This window comes from Oncorhynchus mykiss, chromosome 16 (genome assembly GCF_057628025.1).
Source record: "Oncorhynchus mykiss isolate SJ-2025 chromosome 16, ASM5762802v1, whole genome shotgun sequence".
Classification (NCBI taxonomy): Eukaryota; Metazoa; Chordata; class Actinopteri; order Salmoniformes; family Salmonidae; genus Oncorhynchus; species Oncorhynchus mykiss.
In genome coordinates, this window is record NC_143037.1 from 9,099,851 (window position 1) to 9,118,960 (window position 19,110).

A 19,110-nucleotide genomic window follows, 5' to 3' on the forward strand; every position below is an offset into this window, starting at 1 on the left:
GGTCCCTAAGAACACAGTGGCCTTCATCATTCTTACATGGAAGAAGTTTGGAACCACCTGGACTCTTCCTAGAGCTGTCCACCCGGCCAAACAGAAATCGGGGGAGAAGGGCCTTGGTCAAGGAGAAGACCAAGAACCCGATGGTCTTCCTGACAGAGCTTCAGAGTTCCTTTGTGGAGATGGAAGAACCTTCCAGAAGGACAACCATCTCTTCAACACCACCAATCAGGCCTTCATGATAGAGTGGAGAGACGGAAGCCACTCCTCAGTAAAAGGCACATGACAGCCCGCTTGGAGTTTGCCAAAAGGCACCAGAAGGACTCTCAGACCATAATGAAACCAAGATCGAACTTTTTGACCTGAATGCCAAGAGTCACATCTGGAGGAAACCTGGCACCATCAATACAGTGATGCATGGTGGTGGCAGCATCATACTGTGGGGATGTTTTTCAGTGGCAGGGACTAGGAGACTAGTCAGGATAGAGGGAAAGATGAACGGAGTACAGAGAGATCCTTGAAAACCTGCTCCAGAGCGCTCAGGACCTCGAACTGGGGCGAAGGTTCACCTTTCTTTAGGACAACGACCCTAAGCACACAGCCAAGACAATGCAGGAGTGGCTTCGGGACAGGTCTCTGAATGTCCTTGAGTGGCCCAGCCAGAGCCCGGACGTGAACCCAATCGAACAGCTCTGGAGAGACCTGAAAATAGCTGTGCAGCGAAGCTCCCCATCCAACCTGACAGAGCTTGAGAAGATCTGCAGAGACGAATGGGAGAAACTCCCCAAATACAGGGGTGCCAAGCTGACCAAAAAAACGTTTTTTCTTTGTCATTATGGGGTATTGTGTGTAGATTGATGAGCAAAAAAACAATTTAATACATTTTAGAGTAAGACTGTAATGTAACAACATGGAAAAAGTCAAGGGGTCTGAGCACTTTCCGAATGCACAGTAAGTCCAGTTTAATTTCCTTAAAGGGACTTCGCGTTCTAAATCCTAGTGTTTCCATTCCCCTTTAATGTCATTAAAAGAAACCTCCAACTGTAAAACCTCCAACTGTCTCTCATTCCTGGTTCGAGTATGTAACGGGCTGGACCCAGCGTCTTCTGGAGCGCTATGAGTAACACAAGCCTTCATTGGCTAAAGCGCAGCCCAGTGTTTACAATTGAAGCAGATGCGTTGCGTTATAATTTCCTATTCGTCCTGCTCCGCCATAACAAACAGAGATGGCGGATAGGCAGCCACTCGGCTCTGCTCCACCATAACTAACAGAGATGGCGGATAGGCAGCCACTCGGCTCTGCTCCGCCATAACAAACAGAGATGGCGGATAGGCAGCCACTCGGCTCTGCTCCGCCATAACAAACAGAGATGGCGGATAGGCAGCCACTCGGCTCTGCTCCACCATAACTAACAGAGATGGCGGATAGGCAGCCACTCGGCTCTGCTCCGCCATAACAAACAGAGATGGCGGATAGGCAGCCACTCGGCTCTGCTCCGCCATAACAAACAGAGATGGGGGATAGGCAGCCCCTCGGCTCTGCTCCGCCATAACACACAGAGATGGCGGACAGGCAGCCACTCGGCTCTGCTCCGCCATAACAAACAGAGATGGCGGATAGGCAGCCACTCGGCTCTGCTCCACTCCGCTCCAAATACCATCCTATTCCCTATCTAAAGCACTACTTTTTTTTCTCCATTCCTCTATTGGCCCTAATCAAAAGTAGTATATAGGGAAAATACACCTCGCAATCTGAGAGTATGACATCGGAGAAACATTCAACAAGGCTCCGGTGGTGTCTGCTGGCCTAGTATATTAGTCTCTGTGACTAATTGGGATCATTAGTATTGATGAGCGTGCCCCAGGCGGCTCTGTGAGGTAAAGTGGCACAGTGACCGCTGCCTCTCTCTCTGACCGCCTGACTCAGCGATCTGACAAGCTAATCCATGTTTAATGAAAGGACATCAGGAGTGTCTGCCACTGTAAATGACCACTAGTAGTGGGGGGGGGGGGGGGGGGGGGTTCAGGTCTTGACATATGGTGCTTTCTAACGCAGCTGCTTCAGATGTCATATGACGTTATTTCCATATGATTAGTATGCATTAAATCAGTTTAGGTTTTGATTCTGGGAGTCATAAGTTATGAGCTGTGACTTCCCTCAGCGGTGAGGACATATGCAAATGAGAGAGTCTTCTGAAGTGTCAGGGAGAGCATGAGAGCCAGAGATAAGGGGGGAGTGGGTACTTAAAAGAGAGAGAGAAAGTGTTCCTGTGGGTGCATGCGTGTGTGAAAGGAAGTGTATGTTTTATTTCAGGGGGGGGGGGGGGGTTATCAGGAAGGGGCTTAGGTGGTGTGTGTATGTGTGGAAGAGGGTGTGGCAATGGGGGAAGTCAGCACATGGACACAAACATTTTAGAGGCCCCCATCTTGGCGGTGTAGAGAAACATACGCATTTTTAAGCCATTTCTTCATGGTTTGAGACATTTTCAATTCTCCCAGACTGTCTATTTTGGTGATTGTTAGTTCTCAAAAGTTATATTATTGGAAAAGATATAGGTCCATTATATTTTCTAGATACTTTTATATCTGATTTTGGTCATTGAAAGCGTTTTCCCATCCCGAAAATGTATCATAAACAGAAACTGTTTGGACAGTAAAAAATATTTTCAGTGGCAGAAAAGTCCCTGTGGGTGAGCAGTGAGTTTGAGGAGGTAGAGATGTGAAGGCAGATGGTGGTGTGAAGTGACACTGATACGGTTCCTGATGAAGCAGATTGGACTGAACAAGATTCTGTGCTGTACATAAAGCATGAGGTGTGATTTATCCATCGTAGCTGCCACGAGCACAGCACAACCAGAACAGACTCCCCGTCCTGATAAATAGTTTAAAATGTAAAATACATAACTATTGGATGAAACAAAGATATTGATCCAGTCAGATCAATTCTGGAGCACACCCTGATAGGATGATCATCCATTGATGATCAATGAAACACTGATATATGATCAGGAGAAGGAGAATTGTGGTGATGTGTAGAAGGCCCGATGAAAACAAACCAAAATAAACACGTAGATTTCAGCACTATGGCCAGCAGTCATACTACGAAGTTCCGACCTTCAGCACCATGGCCAGCGGTCATACCGGTGTTCCGAAGTTCTGACCGTCAGCACCAAGGCCAGTGTTCATACAGTACGGGTGTTCCAAAGTTCCGACCTTCAGCATCATGGCCATCGGTCATACCGGAGAGCCGCAGTTCTGACCTTTAGCACCATGGCCATTGGTCATACCGGAGAGCCGCAGTTCTGACCTTCAGCACCATGACCAGCAGTCACACCATTTTTTCCCCCGATGTTCCGACCTTCAGCACCACATGACAGTAGACAGCGACCAGTCAGGTATTACTGAAGCCACTCTGCACTCGGAGGATAAAGACTGGACGGTCTACACAGTTTCTTCACCTTAGTGCAAATGAAGGAGATGAGGGCAGGAAAGAGAGGAAAGCCCATAGGTTGTTATTAATAAACGTACCAATAAGGTGCAGAACGATACCCCCAGCGTGGCTAAAACCCGCATGCCCTTATTATTGGTTGTAATATGATCACCTCTTATGGAGCAGAATTACTTATTTACGATTTATTACATGCTAAATAATTTCTCACATTTAGCTCTATATCAGAGCTATGCAACAAGTAAGTGCATGCTTTTTATGATCAGTAAACATCATGCTATTTCAGATAGGCTATGATCAGTAAACGTCATGCTATTTCAGATAGGCTATGATCAGTAAACGTCATGCTATTTCAGATAGGCTATGTAGAATGTCAGGTATAGTACACTTTATTTTTTATTTTACATCACTCAAATGGCCAATATTGAGAGATGGAGAGGTGTACTCCAGCCGTGACTTCTGCTGTAATGCATTGGAGCAGGCTCTGGGCTTGCCTCATAGCTGGGAATGACACGTTTGAATATGAAGCTATGTTCCACTACTGAGTTGCCCCCTGTTCTTCTCAGCCAGACAGACAGACAGCAACGATCCAGGGCAGAAAGAGGAAGTGCTTTTACTCCTGTGTGACTCAGTCTACTGATCAACAGGTAAATGCCAACATAATGGGAACATTTGAGTAAATGAGGGATAGAAAGTCATATTGAAAGCAGGTGCTTCTACACAGGTGTGATTCCTGAGTTTATTAAGCAATTATCATCCCATCATGCTTAGGGTCATGTATAGAAATGCTGGGAAGGCCATTATTTTGGCTACCAATTGCTATGCCCCTATCCACAGGGCACGAGTGGTCTCTGAATGGTTTAATGAGCATGATTTAAATCATATGTCATGGCTGTCAGTCACCAGATCTCAACCCAATTGAATACTTATGGGAGATTCTGGGGAGATTGAAGCTGTTCTGGCTCGTGGTGGCCCAATGCCTTATTAAAACGCTATGTTGGTGTTTATTTTGGCAGTTACCTCTATATTTACACTTCACCTGTCTGTTGAGTCTGCTGAGCTGTATCTTCCACCTCCACGGTGTGTCTTCCTCCCTGGTGGTATTCAATGAAAGTACTTATTAGAGTCTACCTGCCTCACTGTCTCCACGGATACTACACGTTGAAAGACAACAGGAGTAAGTCAGGTAGAACATAGCACAAGACATTCAGAGTCAAAAAAAAATAAATGTAAAACCGCACTCTCTCTGCCCTGAGTTGACACGGCTCTGATTGACCTGTCCACTGTCCAGTCATATCTAAATTGAGGGTTAGAAAGAAATGGAGGGGAGGTGAGGTGAGGAAAGGAGGAAGGAATGACAGAATGAAGGGAGGGAGGGAGGAAGGAAGCAAGCAAGGAAGGAAAATACAACAGAAATTGTTTTTGGCCGTAATTTTTTTTCTTCCACAGGAGACAATATCGGTCCATACAGTACTATTAAAGGCCCAGTGCACTACTTTTGTGAACAAAAATATTTATTTCCACAAATAAATATTTATTTGTTAATATATATTTAGTTATTGAGATTTTTCAGGGGGTGCTGTAGCACCCCTACTTCCCGCTGCTGTGTATAAGGTGTATTACTTGACAAAGATCCAACTAGGATCAACATGTTGTATTGTTTGTGTGTCTGATAAAATCACCATACTAGAGTTGCTGACATTCCTTTTTTTCTAGCATAACACAGCAACCATAATATATCCAGCCATATCACAATGTAAAGGTTAGCAAATGACTTGTGTGCTCTTGTCAGGTGCGTAAAAGGGTTGATATTCGTTCGTAAAGGGACGATAATAGATAGACTGGTTGGTTACCTGTTGCGGTTAAAAAAAACACTCTCCCTTTGTAACGCTCACTGTCCCCTCACAGTCCCCATCACCAGGATCTCCGAGTTAAACTCAAACTGATTTGAGGAGGATGCCGACTTCCCGCAGGAATACAAGCTGGGAGTACGCTGCTTAAAGGACGACGTGTAGCGGTAGAAGCTCTTGTGTCTGTTCTTCAGGTATTCCCTATAGTTCTTAGTGAGGAGGGTGTAGAGGAAAGGGTTAATGCAGCTGTTGGTGTAGGTGAGACAGGCCACCAGGTAGTTAATACAGGTGCGCGTGTTAGAGGCTAGGCTTAACGGTTTGTTGTGGTACAACGGGAACAATTGCCATATCCAGAACGGAAGGAAACACGCCCAGAACACCAGAACTATAGTGAAAATCATTACCAAGACTTTCTGCTTCGGGGATCGCATGTTCCTTTTGTTGACGACTGAGTTCTTCTGGGACTCTAAATAAGTGCCGGCTAACTTTGTATACAGATAGCCGATAATCAACCCAGGCGCCACGATGCTCGTGCCAAACAAAACGGTCAGGTAGATCTTATACGCCCTGGGTGCCCATGTTGGCGCGCACATCCTCTTCACTGCTCCGTCGGGCGCGCTCTTGGTGGTCTCCGTGACCATGACCGTCATAGGTAAGGTGAGGACCAGGGAGAGAAGCCAGACCCCCCAGGCCAGGGCTTTGCGGTAGCTCTTGGAGCGCCAGACCGTGTCCAGGGGCTTGGTGACGGCCAGGTATCGCTCCGTGCACATCACAGTGAGGGTAAAAATGCTCGCGTGCATGGTGAGCAGGTCCAGGCTGAGGAGAATGCGGCAGCCCACATCTCCGAAGTACCAGTCTTTGAGGAAGTAGGTGCACACCACGAACGGGATGGTGGAGAGATACAGGAGGTCCGCTAGCGCTAGATTAATGATGGAGATGTACATAGAGGTGGCGAAGCGGATAGAATGACACATCACTACCAGAGTGTACACATTCCCCGTCACGCCGACTATGTAGACGACCGACAACAAGGTCCCGAAAGTGGAGGTGATAACCAGCTCATCCACAATGCTCCCCGAGCCGCTGTTTGGAGCGGGCAGACTGACGTTCTGGTTAACAGTACTGCTGTGGTTCATCGCGCCGCGTAGAGCCTCTCCGATGTCGTTCCGTTGTTGTAACAGTATTGTGTTTATGGTGGAGAAGTTGTAAAAGACGCAGCAGTTTAATTTGCTAGTGAAGCGCACCGGTGCAGGTTGTGTGTTAACGTTGGCGATATCGGTCTGCGCTCGCTGCCTCTGCTCCTCTCGGCTTCTCCTGACGTCAGTCATCGAACTCTTCCCCAGTCACACTCTCGTGGGTCTTGCATTAAATATAATAACATAACACAATACATAGTACCCTATATAGTAGCCTACACTGTATTTAATTAATTGAGTTCATCCATGAGAGGTGACAAAATAAATCACATATAATTTTCGAAACAAGAAGCTGCATTTCATGCATGATTTTTAGCAGGCAAGGTAAACTCTTTAACGAAGATTAATTGAGTGTCGACATTCTACCACAGGAGGTTGGTGGCACCTTAATTGGGGAGGACGGGCTCGTGGTAATGGCTGGAGCGGAATCTGTGGAATGGTATCAAATACATCAAACACATGGAAACATGCCATTCCATTCGCTCCGTTCCAGCCATTATTATGAGCCGTCCTGCCTTCAGCAGCTGCCACTTTCTACAGATTCATTACAGTTCATTGTAAAATGTTTACAACGCCCATTTCAAGGACAAGAGCGCAAGACACTTTACGTACATACATTCGGGGTTATTAACACAACAGTGACTTGTCTCCATCGCTAAGGGACTGTACATTATTTATAAGGAGGGATACCCGGAGAAAATCATTTTGTAAGCATTACTTTTCAACGTAGTCAAGGTTGCCGGTTCGCAGACCACTGTGTGAATCTATCATCTTATTTGTGGTCTTGGAATTGTTTCGCCTTTTCTAAACGCATTTCATGCAGTTCTACTGTCACATGATGCAGACAAGCAGAACATTGTTTAGTACCACAACAGAGCATGACAGTGAATGAGCGCATGCAGCTGCACCTGAAACGTTTTGATGTCTACACAGGCTATTGTTAAGAAGACGACGTTCTGTTTCGAACAATACTAAAGTTGTCTTTCAACTGTAAAATGTGAGCGCAGCAGAGCCGGTTACGACTGAAGTATCTGATCGCCAATAGATTAGAGAAAAAGTTGAAAAAAAAAGAATATTCACACAACAGGCGCATATCACCAGGTATTCTTTCTTCATGTGGGAAACAATCATTTTCAAATGTGTTCTATTTTATTCCATGATATTGTTGTCACAAAATGGATTTGTGTTGACCGTGATTAGGGCGTGGGACTATAAGAACATCTGCTAGGCTACATTAACAAACTACTGTAGGCCTGCATACTGATGATCCTCAAAACGTAGACTGGTCAAACTCGTCTTTCTAAAAGTGAATTCAAAGGCACTGTGTAACCCAATAAGGCATTTTTCATTTCATTATTATTTAATTATAAATAATAGCTTTTTAAATGTTATTTTATACCACTTAAATGTGAAATGTATGGACTTGTTGAAGTGCTGTTGCTGATGTGTTGTTGAAATGCTGAGTGCTCCTGCCAGCCTGCAGTGTGCTACAAATGCTTCACAATTAATTTATCAAATTGCAGGCTATAGCCTTGGCTTAATAATAATATAGCCTAAATCATACATTTTCATTCCTTCGTATGCTACCTGGCTTGCACATGACTGACTTAAGAGTTAGTATGTTGTTTAACAGCCTGTTGAAATGTAAATCGTCAATTGCTAGCAACCACAGGAGGCTGGTTAGGGGAGGACGTCTCATAATAATGTCTGGAAAGGAGTGAATGGAAAGGTATCAAACACATGGGAAACATGTTTGATGTGCTTGATACCATTCCATTGACTCCATTCCAGCCATTACTATGAGCCTGTCCTCCCCGAATAAGGTGGCCGGCCGCCTGTGATAGTGACAGAATCACACATTATCCCACTTCCCAGGAAAAGTACATGTTCTGTCTCATTGGCTATAGAAAGTTGTAGGGCAGCCTCTGATTGTCAAAGAGACAAACTTAAGATATCCCATATGCGTTGGAGTCACGTCTTTCCCCTGCATTTAATAGTTTGTTTCTAGCATAAAGCATTGTGGACTAAAGTGTCGCTATAGATCACTTTATATAATCAAGTCAAATCAAATCAAATGTATTTATATCGCCCTTCGTACATCAGCTGATATCTCAAAGTGCTGTACAGAAACCCAGCCTAAAACCACAAACAGCAAGCAATGCAGGTGTAGAAGCATGGTGGCTAGGAAAAACTCCCTAGAAAGGCCAAAACCTAGGAAGAAACCTAGAGAGGAACCAGGCTATGTGGGGTGGCCAGTCCTCTTCTGGCCACCCCTCAAGTCCATTTAATAAGTAAAAAACAATCTGATGCTAACAAAGGATAGGTCTATGCTTTTAGCAACAATGGCCTCACATAGCCCCTCAATTCGAGTGCACGGTGACCGAAGGAATAGACTGACCAAACCTATGGAGAGTAGACTATACTTAGTCTGTCTAACAAGTAGACCTACCTCTTATTTCTGGAATAGGAAGGAATAGGCTGACCAAATCTATGGAGATTAGACTATATTTAGTCTGTCTAACAAGTAGACCTACCTCTTATTTCTGGAATAGGAAGAAATAGGCCCCGACACAAAGCCCTCTTGTTGTTATTAGCCTAAAGTCAATTTAAAACGAAGACAGTTTAAATGAATTAGGCCTTCTCGAATTAGCCTACTTTCAGGCCCAGTCCTTTTCCGCTGATGCCGTTGCGTAGTAATGTATCTTATATACATTTCTTGAATATGGCTAACTGTGAGGTCAGTAACTTAATTACGGGTGACAAAATACATTGTTTTTATTCAAATGAATTAGAGCAGTAGCAAGCTTACCTCCGGTCCTTCTTGTCCTCTTCCTGCTCTACCTCTCAAGCTGAACAGAACATCAGTAGGCCTAGTCCATTCGCACAGATATGACATTTTTTGACCAACACATTTTTTCTTCTTCAGAACAAGCCTTTGCTTTGCCTCCTGAAGTGCAGTCATTGGTCAGGCAGCACCAAAGGGTTTACATCAGCTAGAGCTGGGCAGGCCGGTGCTGATGATTGGGATAGCCTGTCCACTGCAGTGTGTAATGCAGTGGAGGCTGGGTTTTATACACCATCCCGGCAGAGCAAAAAAACTCTGGGAAGGAAGTACATTTTGTTAGAAATTGAACTTTGCCCTGTGCCTTCGCAGAGCGTAATTTGATTGAGACCACACTAGGCACACTTGGTATTGTGCGCAGAGCAGAGAATCAGGGATGAGGGGTAAATATCAAGATATAATAAGCAACTAATTCTCTAACACTAAGCAATATGACAATTAGTCGATTACAAATGACATGAGCCTCCCCCTTGACTAAATAAAAAAATACTAAACCATCCCCCGTGACTCAAATTGAAATGGCATGACCCTTCCCCATTTTCCTCCTGGCAAACAATTGTATGCATTTCGACTGCTCTCTAATTTGATCTCCAAGGTGCCCTTTTAATGTACAGTGAATTGGGAAAGTATTAAGACCCCTTGACTTTTTTCACATTGTTATTTAACAGACTTATTGTAAAATGGAATAAATAGTTGTTTTTTTTCGATCATCAATCTTCACACTACCCCATAATGACACAGCCTACATAAGTATTCAGACCCTTAACTCATTACTTTGTTGAAGCAACTTTAGCAGCGAATACAGCCTTGAGTCTTCTTGGGTATGATGCTACAAGCTTGGCACACCTGTATTTGAGGAGTTTCTCCCATTCGTCTCTGCAGATGCTCTCAAGCTCTGTCTGGTTGGATGGGGAGCATCGCTGCACAGCTATTTTCAGGTCTCTCCAGAGATGTTCAATCAAGTTCAAGTCCGGGCTCTGGCTGGGCCACTCAGGATATTCAGAGACTCGTCCTGAAGCCACTCCTGCGTTATCTTGGCTGTGTGCTTAGGGTTGTTGTCCTGTTGGAAGGTGAACCTTCGCCCCAGTCTGAGGTCCTGAGCGCTCTGGAACAGGTTTTCATCAAGGATCTCTCTGTGCTTTGCTCCATTCATCTTTCCCTTGATCCTGACTAGTCTCCCAGTCCCTGCCGCTGAAAAACATCCCCATAGCATGATGCTGCCACCACCATGCTTCACCGTAGGGATGGTGCCAGGTTTTCTCCAGACGTGACGCTTGTCCTTCATGCCAAAGAGTTCAATCTGGTTTCATCAGACTATGTCAAGGGGTCTGAATACTTTCCGAATGCACTGTAAAGCAGGCTGGGAAATGTAGTAATATAAACTCATGAAATCTTTCTCACCTGTACATTTATAGTAGGCTAATAATGCTGCACAGGCCATATAATAACATACCATTAACTTGATTAAATGCGAAAATATGATGTCGAGGAAATAGTTTACCTGAGCAGTAATCTACCAATTTATGGAGAAAGTGTGTGTACTTTGGGCTTCTGTATTCCAGTCGCGAAATATAGATTTTGACAAGCGGTTATTATTTCACTTCCAATTAGTTCGCTCTTTTAAAAGCTCCTTCAGGAAAGGGCAGACAGGTCAGGTGTCTGTACGGGTAATTTTCCTGATCAGAGGGGGTCATGCTGTTTCCGGATGGAGAGCGCAACAACAGGTGATGTGTCCCTGAAGAAAACAACAGTAAGCACGAATAAAACGGACCCGTTCTCCCGCCTCACTGCGCCACTGTCAGACACAACCACACTACATCATCAGTCTTCAAGGCCAACCTATTGTTCTCTGCTCTCTCTCTCTCTCTCTCTCTGTGTGTGTGTGTGTGTGTGTGTGTGTGTGTGTTACCATTATGTAAACCTGTGATATACCCAAATGTATTTATTTCAATAGTGAAAATATAGCTTTCAAATTGGCTCTATAGTCCACCATTTTGGACTTGAGATCAAATGTTTCATGTGAGGTGACAGTACAGAACAAAATGTCACCTTTTTATTTTAGGGTATTTTCATATCTGTTTTACCGTTTAGACATTAAAGCACTTTGTGGATCTAGTCCCCCCCCCATTTGAAGGTATCATAAGTATTGGGACAAATGAACGTATGTGTAAATGAACGCATGTGTATTAAAGTAGTCAAAAGTTTAGTATTTGGTCCCATATTCCTAGTAAACAATGACAAAATCAAGCTTGTGATTCTACATACTTGTTGGATGCATTTGCTGTTTGCTTTGGTTCTGTTTCAGAATATTCTGTGCCCGATAGAAATGAATGGTAAATAATGCATGGTGTAATTTTGGAATACATTTTATTGAACACTTCTACATTAATGTGGATGCTACCATGGTTACGGATAGTCATGAATTGTGAATAACAATGAAGGAGAAAGTTAAAGAGGCATAAATATCATACCCTAAGACATGCTGACCTCTCACCATTACAATAACAGGGGAGGTTAGCATGTCTTGGGGGTATGATATAAAATGCTAACCTCCCCTGTTATTGTAATGGTGAGAGGTTAGCATGTCTTGGGGGTATGATATAAAATGCTAACCTCCCCTGTTATTGTATTGGTGAGAGGTTAGCATGTCTTGGGGGTATGATATAAAATGCTAACCTCCCCTGTTATTGGAAATTGTGAGAGGTCAGCATGTCTTAGGGTATGATATTTATGCCTCTTTAACTTTCTCACCATTCCAATAACAGGGGAGGTTAGCATTTTATATCATACCCCCAAGACATGCTAACCTCTCACCATTCCAATAACAGGGGAGGTTAGCATTTTTGGGGACATGATATTCATACCTCTGTAACTTTCTCACTTTATTACACGTATAACTGAATTGGTCCAAATACTTATGACACTCACACACAAAAATGTTAATTTAAAACCAACCCAATTTAGGTTATTTGGTAAATATTGGACAGAACACACACTGGGTTATTTTGACCCAGCCAGCTGGGTTACGTAAATAACCCAATAAGTCCATAGATACAGAACAAAAAGACTGGAGGACTGGGTCGTGTCTCTGGCAACCAAACCGATAGAACAAACAACCAGCCAGCTTGGGTAGCAACCCTAGATTTGTGTCGGGACTATATCTTCTAGAAGGATGAAATAGTATGAATAAATTAATAAAAAATGTTGCTAACCCGTTGTTTTAAAGTGATAATGCCTTCGAAGTCGGTGTTTGGAGGATATATTGGCACACTTCTGTAAGCCTCATTGATGCCACAAAAATGTGTATGTTTGAACTTAACATGTGATAAATATACAAAAGAGCAGATGAACAGGAATGACATTTACTCTCATGGGTCGCTAGAAATAGCTATCTGAAAGCCACGTTCCTACTAAACTACAACTCCAGTCTACTGATCTGACACACTGGGTCATATCTCAATAACACGCAGGACCAAAAAGAAAGGACCAGTTTCCAATCCCAGCACCCATCATCAATAACCCAGCACCCATCATCAATAACCCAGCACCCATCATCAATAACCCAGCACCATTCATCAATAACCCAGCACCCATCATCAATAACCCAGCACCCATCATCAATAACAGAGCAGTTTTGAAAGAAAACACCTAACTAACTGACCCAATGCCTGCAGCCCAGCAGTTGGGTCAACAAAACAACCCAGCATTTTTTTGAGTTAACCGTCAAATAGGGTGACTAGAGAGATAACGGTAAATATGTATAAAATACTCTGAAATATAAGGTGTACACTGGCTGTTGTACAGGGACAGTGAGGAGCAGTGAGGAGCAGTGAGGAGCAGTGAGGAGCAGTGAGCTGTACTCTGTTCTGTGGCAGAGGATTCTTTACCCTCCTCTGTGTTCTCATCCAGGTCCCTCAAGTGTGCACGCACGCACGCACGCACACACACACACACACACACACACACACACACACACACACACACACACACACACACACACACACACACACACACACACACACACACACACACACACACACACAATCATCATATATGCTGCTGCTACTCTTTTTTATCATATATCCTGATGCCTAGTCATCTCCCCCTATACATATCTACCTCCATCACTCCAGTATCCCTGTCCCCTTCCCCCTATACATATCTACCTCCATCACTCCAGTATCTCTGTCCCCTTCCCCCTATACATATCTACCTCCATCACTCCAGTATCCCTGTCCCCTTCCCCCTATACATATCTACCTCCATCACTCCAGTATCCCTGTCCCCTTCCCCCTATACATATCTACCTCCATCACTCCAGTATCCCTGTCCCCTTCCCCCTCTACATATCTACCTCCATCACTCCAGCATCCCTGTCACCTTCCCCCTATACATATCTACCTCCATCACTCCAGTATCCCTGTCCCCTTCCCCCTATACATATCTACCTCCATCACTCCAGCATCCCTGTCACCTTCCCCCTATACATATCTACCTCCATCACTCCAGTATCCCTGTCCCCTAACATACATATCTACCTCCATCACTCCAGCATCCCTGTCACCTTCCCCCTATACATATCTACCTCCATCACTCCAGCATCCCTGTCACCTTCCCCCTATACATATCTACCTCCATCACTCCAGTATCCCTGTCCCCTAACATACATATCTACCTCCATCACTCCAGCATCCCTGTCACCTTCCCCCTATACATATCTACCTCCATCACTCCAGTATCCCTGTCACCTTGCCCCTCTTCATATCTACCTCCATCACTCCAGTATCCCTGTCCCCTAACATACATATCTACCTCCATCACTCCAGCATCCCTGTCACCTTCCCCCTATACATATCTACCTCCATCACTCCAGTATCCCTGTCCCCTAACATACATATCTACCTCCATCACTCCAGCATCCCTGTCACCTTCCCCCTATACATATCTACCTCCATCACTCCAGTATCCCTGTCACCTTGCCCCTCTACATATCTACCTCCATCACTCCAGTATCCCTGTCCCCTAACATACATATCTACCTCCATCACTCCAGTATCCCTGTCACCTTCCCCCTATACATATCTACCTCCATCACTCCAGCATCCCTGTCACCTTCCCCCTACACATATCTACCTCCATCACTCCAGCATCCCTGTCCTCTTCCCCCTATACATATCTACCTCCATCACTCCAGTATCCCTGTCCCCTTCCCCCTATACATATCTACCTCCATCACTCCAGCATCCCTGTCACCTTCCCCCTACACATATCTACCTCCATCACTCCAGTATCCCTGTCACCTTCCCCCTACACATATCTACCTCATCACTCCAGTATCTCTGTCCCCTTCCCCCTATACATATCTACCTCCATCACTCCAGTATCCCTGTCACCTTCCCCCTATACATATCTACCTCCATCACTCCAGTATCTCTGTCACCTTCCCCCTATACATATCTACCTCCATCACTCCAGTATCCCTGTCACCTTGCCCCTATACATATCTACCCCCATCACTCCAGTATCTCTGTCCCCTTCCCCCTCTACATATCTACCTCCATCACTCCAGTATCTCTGTCCCCTTCCCCCTCTACATATCTACCTCCATCACTCCAGCATCCCTGTCACCTTCCCCCTACACATATCTACCTCCATCACTCCAGTATCCCTGTCACCTTCCCCCTACACATATCTACCTCCATCACTCCAGCATCCCTGTCACCTTCCCCCTATACATATCTACCTCCATCACTCCAGTATCCCTGTCACCTTCCCCCTATACATATCTACCTCCATCACTCCAGTATCCCTGTCCCCTTCCCCCTATACATATCTACCTCCATCACTCCAGTATCCCTGTCACCTTGCCCCTATACATATCTACCCCCATCACTCCAGTATCTCTGTCCCCTTCCCCCTATACATATCTACCTCCATCACTCCAGTATCCCTGTCCCCTTCCCCCTCTACATATCTACCTCCATCACTCCAGTATCTCTGTCCCCTTCCCCCTATACATATCTACCTCCATCACTCCAGTATCCCTGTCACCTTCCCCCTATACATATCTACCTCCATCACTCCAGTATCTCTGTCCCCTTCCCCCTCTACATATCTACCTCCATCACTCCAGTATCTCTGTCCCCTTCCCCCTCTACATATCTACCTCCATCACTCCAGTATCTCTGTCCCCTTCCCCCTATACATATCTACCTCCATCACTCCAGTATCCCTGTCCCCTTCCCCCTCTACATATCTACCTCCATCACTCCAGTATCTCTGTCCCCTTCCCCCTCTACATATCTACCTCCATCACTCCAGTATCCCTGTCCCCTAACATACATATCTACCTCCATCACTCTAGTATCCCTGTCTCCTTACCCCTATACATATCTACCTCCATCACTCCAGTATCCCTGCACATTGTAACTGTGGTACTGGAACTGACCGTGTATAGTGTGTGTTGTGTGTTCATTGTGTGTTCTTCTTGTCCCTTATTTTTATTTCTTGTGTGTTTAACTTCTACCTTATGTTATTTTTACTATTGCATTGTTATTGATTACTGCATGGATCTGGTGAGAAAAAGGCATTTCACTGTCCTTTTGTACATCACATTAAAACTTGAAACTTGATTCATGATTCGTCGGTTGTATGTCAATACCATACTGGGTATTTTGTAATCAAACATTATAACAATGACAAAAATAGTACAAAATGCGAAAGACACAAGAAAGCACATAGATAGCCAGGACAACAATATGTTGATTGCTGTAGATCCGTGATTTGTCTGTTGTCATGGAAGTAACAGTGAATTAGCAGGGACACAATGGGACCAATACCATACACTAACATACAAAAGCTCATCCCAGGTTGCCCCCAATATCTAACAGGTACTGTACACATATACACTGAGTATACAACATATTAAGGGGGGGGTGCAACTCAATTTTAGGAAGGTGTTCCTAATGTTTGGTTTACTCAGTCTATATTCTACATTAGAACATGTACACATTGTAAATATGACAATAGAATACAGTATTTCAGAACGTGACCCACCGCTTTCTTGTCACTATCAGACTGGGACAGTTTGAGGTTCACCATATCCCTTTATCTTGCAAGCGTAACCAATGGCATGACGCCTTGTTGATATGTGCAAATTCAACCAACCAATAGCAATACAGGATTCATTCATCTAGACGTCGGTGTCAGACAGAGTTAGTGTCACCTGAGTGCTTGTGTTCTTTGACGTTATTGGCTAAAAGGCTTGAAGTGAATACTCAGGTTGGTGCATAGTTTGTCAGGTACGTGATACTCTAGGCTCGGCTCTAATTTATGTGTCCTCTGTCACATGGAGCTGCATGGCAATTGGTGCAGGAACAAAGCACAATTACCAAGGACTAGTCAGCTCTTCCCCCTCTGAGGGGCCAACACGTATCTTTGTTACAGTATCCAGAGGACTGACTACTGAATGAGTGATGGAATAATGCTATAGAGTTAATGTTTGATGTCTATCTGAGGGATAACTCTGGTGCTGTCCATATGGAAGTATTATCTCTGTGGTACCTTGTATCTGTACAGGGTGACTGTATCTTGTATCTGTACAGACCTCTGACCTCTGACCTCTGAACCTCTGAATAATGTAAAGAGTTTTTATTTTGTGTGTGAATCCAATCATGGTACAATGTTCATTAAATACCTGCCTTTGATATAGACAATTCTCAGACCAGTTCTTGCCAGTCGACATCAACTCATTGCCTAATGCTTGTTTATATACTATGTTCAAATGATCTTTATGGAGTCAGATAAAGGTTTTAATAGGCGAATTACTCAGCCTTATTACAAGTTGAATGTGAGGTATTTGTAATATCATATACATACTGTATATTACACATATCAAATATTACTGTCCACTACAATATCTTGCCTCCACTCTGAAGTCGTGATGGATATGAAGCCTGTGAATGTGGATGTCTTGGCGATGGGATTTACATCTAACTAATATATTTGTTTTCACATTTTCACTCTATGCTTTTCCTAAGGTCATAAGCTATTTTTCCAAAAGTACACAGCCACCATTAATATGCAATATGGGAATTTACTAGGCGACCTTAATGATCTTCATAATACAGGTAATTAATTGGACAAAAGGACAGGGAGGGAGGGGGAGGGGAGTGGATGGAGGGATGGAGGGATGGAGGGAAGGGGGAGAGAGGGACGTTGGGGGAGAGAAGGAGGGAGAGGGAGGGATGAAGGGAGAGAGAGAGGGAGGGAGGGATGGAGGGAGGGATGAAGGGAGAGAGAGAGAGGGAGGAATGGAGGGAGAGGGGGAGGGAGGAGAGAGTAAGGGATAGAGAGAGAGAGAGAGAGAGAGAGAGAGAGAGAGAGAAAGAGGGAGGGGAGTGGATGGAGGGATGGAGGGAAGGGGGAGAGAGGGACGTTGGGGGAGAGAAGGAGGGAGAGGGAGGGATGAAGGGAGAGAGAGAGGGAGGGAGGGATGGAGGGAGGGATGAAGGGAGAGAGAGAGAGGGAGGAATGGAGGGAGAGGGGGAGGGAGGAGAGAGTAAGGGATAGAGAGAGAGAGAGAGAGAGAGAGAGAGAGAGAGAAAGAGGGAGGGGAGTGGATGGAGGGATGGAGGGAAGGGGGAGAGAGGGACGGTGGGGGAGAGAATGAGGGAGAGGGAGGGATGAAGGGAGAGAGAGAGGGAGGGATGGATGGATTGAGGGAGAGAAGGAGGGGAGGGAGGAATGGATGGAGCGGGAGAGGGAGGGAGGAATGGATGGAGCGGGAGAGGGATTGAGGGAGGGTGATAGAATCAGCTTAATGGAACTAATATGTCAGATTTACGGATAGCACACTCAGAGTAAATGTACCTTCTCTGTGTTTGTGTGTATGTGTGTGTGTGTGTGTGTGTGTGTGTGTGTGTGTGTGTGTGTGTGTGTGTGTGTGTGTGTGTGTGTGTGTGGGTAGATAGTGTAGATCATTAGCAGTAACCAGAGAGCATGCTGGTTCAGACAGTTTGAGGTACACAGCATGGCTGCCTTCCAGGTTTTATAATCTGAAAATCAAGTGGTTGTCCTGTACTGAAGGGCATGTCCCTCATATTCTCTCACCTCTGAGGCTTTCTGGAAGTTTCTCGCCTGCTTCTAAAAATAAAAACGGTATTATTCTTCAAGGCAACATGTGGAAACCTGGTGTGGGTATGTCACCCTAATGAAATAAATCAACGCAAGTACATGACATGCCTGCTGCTCCTTTCTGATTCAAACTGGTTCCTGAAAACCATCACAACCTCCTTTTCTTGAAGTAGGCTGTGGGCGTCTGAACAATGGAGGGTGTCCTCTTGTTCTGCCTAGTGGGCTCAGTTGAACAGGACCTTTATTCTGTCTGCAGAGAGGAATTGAATTATAAATTAATTGAGAGAGAAAGAGAGAGAATGAAAGAAAGAGATAATGGAAGAGAGAAACAGAGAGAGAGAGAGAAACAGAGAGAGAGAGAAACAGAGACAGAGACAGAGAGATAGACAGAGACAGAGTCAGAGAGAGAGAGAGAGAGAGAGAGAGAGATCCTGGAGCCCGAGGAAGCTGCTCTAGAATTGGTCAACATGGAACTGTATGCCATCGTCACCACAACATCACAGCCACCACAAGAAAGAAAGAGAGGCGTGTTCTGTGAGGCGTGTTCTGTGAGGAGTGTTCTGTGAGGAGTGTTCTGTGAGGAGTGTTCTGTGAGGAGTGTTCTGTGAAGCGTGTTCTGTGAGGCGTGTTCTGTGAGGCGTG

At 44.9% G+C, this 19,110-nt stretch overlaps 1 protein-coding gene across 1 annotated transcript; it reads right to left on the reverse strand.

The window, feature by feature from the left end:
- Positions 1-5,014: 5,014 nt before the first annotated feature.
- Positions 5,015-7,215, reverse strand: LOC110491328 (urotensin-2 receptor-like). The gene has a single exon (XM_036946109.2). It carries the CDS (start codon positions 6,621-6,623, stop codon positions 5,337-5,339), a length of 1,287 nt encoding a protein of 428 aa, XP_036802004.2. The 5' UTR covers positions 6,624-7,215; the 3' UTR covers positions 5,015-5,336.
- Positions 7,216-19,110: the final 11,895 nt, after the last annotated feature.